The 8464-nt window shown below is 37.9% G+C and overlaps 2 protein-coding genes across 2 annotated transcripts; both read left to right on the forward strand.

Moving 5' to 3' along the window:
* Positions 1–480: 480 nt before the first annotated feature.
* Positions 481–3313, forward strand: LOC126612490 (cytochrome P450 85A-like). Its single transcript, XM_050280916.1, has 9 exons — positions 481–777; positions 962–1283; positions 1466–1615; positions 1711–1956; positions 2053–2139; positions 2226–2304; positions 2671–2777; positions 2892–3016; positions 3103–3313. The coding sequence occupies exons 1-9, from the start codon at positions 587–589 to the stop codon at positions 3188–3190; spliced, it is 1395 nt and encodes a 464-aa protein (XP_050136873.1). The 5' UTR covers positions 481–586; the 3' UTR covers positions 3191–3313.
* Positions 3314–5276: 1963 nt separating this feature from the next.
* On the forward strand, positions 5277–8335 carry LOC126610958 (probable UDP-arabinopyranose mutase 1). The gene is made up of 4 exons (XM_050279137.1): positions 5277–5826; positions 7089–7339; positions 7429–7597; positions 7770–8335. Exons 1-4 carry the CDS (start codon positions 5515–5517, stop codon positions 8106–8108), a joined length of 1071 nt encoding a protein of 356 aa, XP_050135094.1. The 5' UTR covers positions 5277–5514; the 3' UTR covers positions 8109–8335.
* Positions 8336–8464: the final 129 nt, after the last annotated feature.

Consider the following 8464-nt stretch of genomic DNA (forward strand, 5'->3'; position numbering starts at 1 on the left):
ACTAATTGATCAAATTAATTTTAATTATTAGGCCCCAAGTGCCCCAAGGCCGTTGTCTTGATTAATATAAATTAATATTATGGTATAATCATCAAGCCTAATCCATAGGATTGGTGGTCCAAGCCTCAATTCCCATTCCAAGTGATCCAACACCTAACTAATATTGTAGAGGACAAAACATATATAAAGGTCATTGAGAATCTTGTTTTCTCCAATGTGGGACAAGAGTTTCAAAACTCTAACAATATGCACGTGTAGAGATCAATAATAACACGTGACTGATCTTTGTGAAAGAACTAAACACTTTATAGTCATTCAAGTGAGCTTTTACTGCTCGAGGTCATAGATAAGGTCCCTCACTTTGTATAGGGTGCATGGATTGGCCTAAAATATGGTCTCTCTCCCTCTCCCTCTCCCTCTCTCTCTCTCTCTCTCTCACATATGGTGGTTGAGACTTGGATTGGCCTATATATATATATATATGAAACACTTTTGGCTACACCACAAAACTAGAGCATGCCCATACCATTGAATGCTCTCTCTGTCTAGGGTTCCTTGCAGCTTCTAGGAGGAGAGCAGAGCATCAATGGCTGTCTTCATGATAGTGCTTATCTGTTTCCTCTGTTTGGTCTGCATCTGCTCTGCTCTTCTCAGATGGAATGAAGTTAGATACAGAAAGAAAGGCCTCCCTCCAGGCACAATGGGCTGGCCAGTCTTTGGTGAAACCACTGAGTTTCTCAAACAAGGCCCAAACTTCATGAAAAACCAGAGAGCAAGGTGATTATATTTTTAGGGTTTCTCCTCTGTTAAAGTTTAGTAGGTTTTTTGAGTAAAACGAAAACAACAGTCGTGACTCGTGATTAAACATATGTGTATAACAGGTGAAAAGTCGTGTGTATCATTTTTCGTAAATTAAATTGGCAAAACATTTTTTGTATAATTTTGATTTATTTTTTGCCAGGTATGGGAGTTTCTTCAAATCCCACATATTGGGGTGCCCTACAGTGGTATCCATGGATCCAGAGGTGAACAGATACATCCTAATGAATGAAGCCAAAGGGCTGGTTCCTGGCTACCCACAATCCATGTTGGATATTTTGGGAAAATGCAACATTGCCGCAGTCCATGGCTCCACTCACAAGTACATGAGAGGCGCATTGCTTGCCCTCATTAACCCAACCGTGATCAGAGACCAGATTTTGCCCAAAATTGACGAGTTCATGACATCCCACCTCGCTGGCTGGGACAACCAAGTTATCAACATTCAAGAAAAAACCAAAGAGGTTTGTGTAACAACATCCCATCTTTCAAGTAATCCGTAATCAGAGTCGAACTGCAGTTTGTTCGACCCTGATTGCGGAGTACTTGTGTTTTTACTCGCTGATTCCGGATAGTAAACATGTTCTGATACTATTCCTTTGTTGATCACTGGTCTGATCAGTTTTCCTTCAACTGTTTTATACAGATGGCACTTTTATCATCTCTGAAGCAGATTGCAGGCATTGAATCAAGCTCAATTACTCCAGCATTCAAGACAGAGTTCTTCAAGCTTGTGCTAGGCACCCTTTCATTGCCTATTGATCTTCCTGGCACGAATTATTACCACGGTTTTCAGGTATACATCTGATTTATTTTCTCATCACCAAATCTCCAATGGACATTGTTGTGGAAGGTCCAGCAATTCAGATTGGCGAACCATTTTATATGCAGGCAAGGAAGAATATTGTAAGCATGTTGGAAAAACTCATAGAAGAGAGAAGGGCTTCCAAAGAAGTCCATAAAGACATGCTTGGCTGCTTACTGACAAGTGATGAAAACAAACACAAACTCAGTGACGAAGAAATAATCGATATGGTCATCACGATTTTGTATTCGGGTTATGAGACGGTTTCCACTACTTCCATGATGGCTGTCAAGTACCTCCATGATCATCCCAAAGTGCTTGAAGAACTCAGAGTAAGTTTATGGTTTGTTTTTGCTTTTGGTAACAATCTCATCCAAACTTGCTTAACTTCGGAGTTTTGTTTCTGACTTTTTAACTGCACATTGTAGAAAGAGCAGTTAGCAATTAGAGAAAAGAAAAACCCAGAGGGCCCAATTGACTGGAACGACTTGAAATCTATGAAGTTTACTCGTGCGGTGAGAATTTCTCACCTTTGAAAATTTTGGATTTACCATTTGCTCTGGTTTGCTAATATCTTTCATGTTATGTTTTTACCCTGCAGGTAATATTTGAGACCTCAAGATTAGCTACCATTGTGAATGGGGTATTGAGAAAAACGACTCAAGATATGGAACTAAATGGTAAGGAAAATATATCTTACATTTGCAAGGTTATTTTAAGAGTAACTTTAACGAAAAACTTCGGTATTGTTCACTTTAACGAAAAACCACATTTTTACATTAAAAAGTCAATTCTGATACTATTCACTTTACCTATTATTTTGCCTTTATCGTTAAAACTTAAAGTTTTCTCAAGCTCTTTTCATTAGTTTTTCTTATTTTAAATTGTTAATAACCTTGGAAGCAACCTTTTTGTAAAGCAAGGATAAGACTGCGTACGATAGATGTTTCTACTGACCCTCGCAAAGCATGGAGCCTTTTTGGCTTGAAGCCACCCTTTAATGTTATTTAAAAGATTTATAACAATTTTTTTCTATGTTTAAACAGGATATTTGATTCCAAAAGGGTGGAGAATTTATGTGTATACAAGAGAGATTAATTATGACTCCTTTCTGTATCCGGAACCATTAACCTTCAATCCTTGGAGATGGCTGGTTAGTGAAACTCTTTGTATTTCTGTCTGACTGCTCGGCTTCGACAATGGAAATAAACTTGAAATTTAAACATTAAGTCGGAATTTCTAAACTGGGTTTGAATGCAAAATGCAGGACAAGAGCTTGGAGTGTTCAAACTATTTCTTTATATTTGGAGGGGGCACTAGGCTATGTCCAGGAAAGGAGCTGGGAATATCAGAAATTTCAACTTTCCTGCACTACTTTGTAACTAGATACAGGTAGCTTTTGATCTGATTTTTTACCTAAGGTAAAAGAAATGTTGTTTACTATTAAAGATAAGATTGTAATATTTATTTGCTTGCAGGTGGGAAGAAGTTGGGGGAGACAAACTGATGAAATTTCCACGAGTAGAGGCACCGAATGGACTGCACCTTAGGGTTTCATCTTACTGACTAATATATGTACATAGAAAAATAGAGAAAATAGTATATAGGGCATGTGAGAGAAATATGATGTATGATAAGGTGCTAACATATTAGAAAAACTAATGGAATTTGAGCATTTTCCTTTCGTTGCATATTATAATTTTTGCAATGCAAATTAGTCATGGTAATTTCTTGCACGACTCATTTAACTCGACACAAGACGACTAGAGATTAACAGGTTCCGGGACAACTTGTTAACAAAACGTGTATTTATCGAGTCATTCATGATGAATCCGTTAACGAATCAGGTCAATATCGATTCATCAGTAAAAAACCTAACAAGATATCGTTTGTCAAACCTAGTAGACGTATTGAAAAAACGATTAACCGAAATTTATTTAATGGGCTAAGCAATCAAGATGTCCATTGTTTAATGGGCCAAGTTGTACCCAAGTGAAATTCTTGACCATATGGGTTTTGTACTTGGTCATTTAAAAACTCGATTGAGTATTGATGGATGAAGAAAACGTAAAAAATTCTTGAAGCATATTAGGTTGCTTAATATGAAGATTAAGCCTCCCGAAATAAATTGCAGGAATTAAGGTGAATTGAATTGGACGCAAAGAGAAACTCGAACCCCTATGCTTTTTGTATCTCGAATATTCTATCATGCACTGCTGTACGACATGCCTTATGTGAATAGAGAGCTAGATGTCCGGCCAAGAATTCAACAATGAAGAATCTGAAGGCCATAGATTCTGATGTACATTACACTGATGCATGCTAAAAAACACTTTTCTCGTCCCCGTATCTTTTGTTTATTTGTTCTTTTTACCGTCCAGATTGTATGTACTCAACAATTGCTCCTTTGTTCAATGGGTTTAGCACTTGTAGTTAATTTTGGTTCTTTTATTTTTTCAGTTTACGTTAGAGGTTGGTCAACTTGTAACGAAAGTCACGAAATCGTAACATCGGAGGATTAAAATGGGAAGTTACATAGAAAGAGCATAAAATATAAGAACTAAATTGAATGACCAAAATAAAAATTGAGTATAAGTTGAAGAGTGGTTGCCATAATTAACCTTTAACTTATACATTCTCAATTAATTTGTGGTAATACACTCGTAATTAATGCAAGTTATATTATGTTATTTTACAAATGATATCGTTTGAGAGTTTAATTGTTAAATGTGAAAGGGAAGAGAAATCGGTTAGAATCGAACTTACACCAAACTGTATAAGCATTATTGTTTTTCGCCACTGTAATAAGGCGTGATCTACAAGTTATATTATGTTTCTATCGACCAAAAACGAGTTATGTGATGTCTCACTTGCGGACCAAAGCATATTCATATGTCATGTCAAAATCCAAGTCCCACAATTAGTACAGTTCCCCTTCGCGCCTATTTACCATCGTCCTTGCAAATTTATGCATGAAAGCAACCAATCTATCCTAAACGTTCAAAGCAACGCAGAAAAGTACCTTTTTACCAATTTGAAAAGCTGGTAACTGTTTTGTGGGGATAGATACACTCTCAGTCATCGAGTTTACTAAGAAATTCCAAAACCTGTCGTAACTTTTAACCTTCTCAAACAATGTATTATTAGTTTGAAATACTGCTAATGCAATGACAAAAAATAGAGAAAATTTTGAGTATGACAGTCACACAGTTACGTGTTGCTACTAATCCACATGTTATAATATGTGTGAATGACAAAGTATACATCTGAAACTAAGAAACAATCTTCGATAAAGAGTGGTCAGTCATGTAAACTAACTCAATAAAGATGTTATGTATCATGTTAACACGAGAAGTGTCAGACTAACCAAAATATTAGAATTGTATATTTTTGGGTGTTTGTAGAAAGAATGAGGTTAAAGAAGGGACTCACTGCCACATTGAAGTTTTTCTTCCCTCAAACCAAAACTATACTAATAGTAAACAACACGTGATAGTGTGGTGATCATGCTAAAAAAAATCTAGTATCGAATACCATAAACTATTCGTAAACAACACGTGGAAGGTTCAAAATGGATGACTAGAATTAGAGTCCAAAAAGCTAAAATCAAGTCCTTTTTAAACACTCATAAAATCAAAATCTGGTCTTTTTGCAATTGCAGTTCTCAATCTCAGCTTGCTTTTGTAAGAGTTGAACAATTCTCTTACACCTTTAAATCTCGTACACGTTTCCTCCCTACCCACACTCGTGCCGCTTCCTCCGCCTCCTCACGTGCCACCACGTCCCCCTTCATTTATATTCCTATTCAAACTCCCTCTCCTCCTTCAAACGCCTCTCACTCCTCCCCCTCCCCCTCTCTCTCTGTCAACCTTGCGCCTTTCGATCCTCCAATGGCTTCCGCGACACCCCTTTTGACGGATGAGCTCGACATTGTGATCCCCACCATCAGAAACCTCGACTTCCTGGAGATGTGGAGGCCGTTCTTGCAGCCCTACCACCTCATCATCGTCCAGGACGGTGATCCGTCCAAGACCATCAAAGTCCCGGACGGCTACGACTACGAGCTCTATAACCGCAACGACATTAACAAGATTCTGGGTCCGAGGTCGTCCTGCATTTCGTTCAAGGACTCTGCCTGCCGATGCTTCGGATACATGGTCTCCAAGAAGAAGTACATCTTCACCATCGACGATGACTGCTTTGTATGTCTTCTCCTCTTCTTATTTTTCTAGGTTTTTCCAATCTTTGTTTTGTTTTTGGATTTTAATTGTTTTTTTTTATGAGTTTTTAAAGTCTGGATCTTGTATTTCATGGTTTTGCGTAAAATATGGATGACTGAATAATTCATGCGGCACGTTCTTCTGCCTCTATCGATTTTCTTTTCTTTAATTGATCGTGACACTATTTTTTTACCCATTTTTTATACTTTGTGGAGCCCATTTCGTAACCTATCAATTTTTTAGGTCTCTCTTAAAGATCTTGTCTACAAAAAAATCATCCAAATCTGAAATAATATGACCGTTTTAAGAGTTTAAGATTCCTTTGTATAACCGTATTCGTTCATTTTCTTTCCTACAAATAAAAGTCTTAATGGTATCACGGATCCGCCCATGTTTAATTGTTGATTTTGTATATTTTAATTATATCACTAGTACCTAAGGGAATTGTTATTAGCACTTCAAAAATCTCATTCTACACTCCAAACTTTCTATATTAGAAAAGAAAAATACACTTGTGAGGAGTGTAGAATGAGATTTTTGGAGTGCTAATAACACTTCCCTTACCTAATGCATGTAAAGTCCCATATAAAATGAAATAAGCGTCCTTAATTTGTTAGAGATTGTATGTAAATAGCACTGATGGCATCTAGTTTGATCTGGATTGAATAATTTTTGTTATGCGTGCAAAGTTAAACACATTAAACTGCACATCACCACAGTAGGATTTGTGTGTAGGTAAATCCCTATTTTAAATCAATTTCAATAACAATCTATCTCTCCTTATATACATGACACTATGTCGTTATCTCACACTACTCACACACTGTCATGTTTTTTAACTTTTCACACATTAATGTGTGATTAGCGTCCAAACTAATTTCACATTGTCATGCCTTTAAATTTTCATACATATTAAAGTGTAATTAGTCTATAACGCCTCCACTGCAAAGACATCTTTGTTGCATGAAAATCCTTCCTTCCCATCCATCCCACTATTTTAATTTGGAAAATAATTTTAACACTGAACTTGTTTAACTTCTCTGTTGGACTTCTTCCATCTCTATATTTGTTTGTTTTGTTCCTAGATAAAGATATAGCATATGCCTTTGTTTTATGTGCAACTTACTTGTGTCCTTTCCGCTCCCAATTCTGAAGCACTTAATTTCAATTTGTTTGTACTACGACTCTGAAATTGTTGGCATATTTATAAGTTATCATCATTTTCCGTGTGTATATACTTCTAGGTTGCAACAGACCCATCTGGCAAACCAGTGAATGCACTGGAGCAACACATCAAGAACCTCCTTGCACCATCGACCCCATTTTTCTTCAACACGCTGTATGAACCCTTCAGAGACGGTGCGGATTTTGTACGTGGATACCCTTTCAGTCTCCGTGAGGGTGTTCCGACCGCTGTCTCTCACGGTCTCTGGCTCAACATCCCGGATTATGATGCACCAACACAGCTTGTGAAGCCACTTGAGAGAAACACCAGGTAGATCCACTCCCTACAAGAACCCTATCTTGCATTGTACGCATCGTGCGATATATGTTCCTAACATTATATGCTTATGCTTTCACTAGGTTTGTGGATGCCGTTATGACAATCCCAAAGGGCACATTGTTCCCAATGTGTGGGATGAACTTGGCTTTCGACCGTGACCTCATCGGCCCTGCTATGTACTTCGGACTCATGGGTGACGGTCAGCCAATTGGACGCTACGACGATATGTGGGCTGGCTGGTGCACCAAGGTTCCCTTTCTTAACCATACAATATGCCCATATGTCTTCTAATTCTTCCATTGTTCTCTCTTTCATGTGAATAATATATTTAGTTGCATATATTGGTTAGGTCAGTTGGTCAGAACAATCCGTCGTCCTTGATACTATAGATTAACAGTATGTATTATCATGAATATTTCAGGTGATAACAGATCATTTGGGGCTTGGAGTGAAGACAGGGCTGCCATATATCTACCACAGCAAAGCCAGCAACCCATTTGTGAACCTGAGGAAGGAGTACAAAGGCATCTTCTGGCAGGAAGAGATCATCCCATTCTTCCAATCTGCTGTCCTTCCCAAAGACTGCACCACCGTGCAAGCATGCTACATTGAGCTCTCCAAGCAGGTCAAGGAGAAGCTCAGCAAGGTGGACCCCTACTTCGACAAGCTCGCCGACGCCATGGTAACATGGATTGAAGCTTGGGATGAGCTCAACCCTAATGGACCTGGATCCAAACTGGCCAACGGCAAGTCCAAGTGAAAAAAATAAAGGATAAAAAGTTGATTTAACTTTGCTCTTTATATTTTTACTGTACCTTCTGGGAGTTATATCTATCGTTAGTTTAGTGACTGTAATCTTTTGTTTTTTACCCTCCCTCCTGAGCCAGTTCGGTCATCGATTTCAGTTGCATGTCGGCAGATGTAATTTTTATTTAACGTTCTCCAATGAGCTTAGTGCAATAAAAGTATGCAGTAGTTCATTGTCTAGCTTTTTTACCATCTCGATAGGAAATGTCAATTTTACTTTTACGTGTCCAAATAGAATTACTGTTGAGTCACTTTATAATTTGGCATTCATATACGCTCGATTACATCTAAGTTTTTCTCTTCCGCCGG

Source organism: Malus sylvestris, chromosome 17 (assembly GCF_916048215.2).
Source record: "Malus sylvestris chromosome 17, drMalSylv7.2, whole genome shotgun sequence".
Classification (NCBI taxonomy): domain Eukaryota; kingdom Viridiplantae; phylum Streptophyta; class Magnoliopsida; order Rosales; family Rosaceae; genus Malus; species Malus sylvestris.

Bases quoted from the DNA above. Each gene is read 5' to 3' on its own strand.
- LOC126610958 (XM_050279137.1), top strand. From the start codon at position 5,515: ATGGCTTCCGCGACACCCCTTTTGACGGATGAGCTCGACATTGTGATC. The intron at 5,827-7,088 runs GTATGTCTTCTC...ATATACTTCTAG, and splicing joins CCATCGACGATGACTGCTTT to GTTGCAACAGACCCATCTGG. The intron at 7,598-7,769 runs GTTCCCTTTCTT...TGAATATTTCAG, and splicing joins GGGCTGGCTGGTGCACCAAG to GTGATAACAGATCATTTGGG.
- LOC126612490 (XM_050280916.1), top strand. From the start codon at position 587: ATGGCTGTCTTCATGATAGTGCTTATCTGTTTCCTCTGTTTGGTCTGC. The intron at 778-961 runs GTGATTATATTT...ATTTTTTGCCAG, and splicing joins ATGAAAAACCAGAGAGCAAG to GTATGGGAGTTTCTTCAAAT. The intron at 2,778-2,891 runs GTTAGTGAAACT...TGCAAAATGCAG, and splicing joins TCAATCCTTGGAGATGGCTG to GACAAGAGCTTGGAGTGTTC.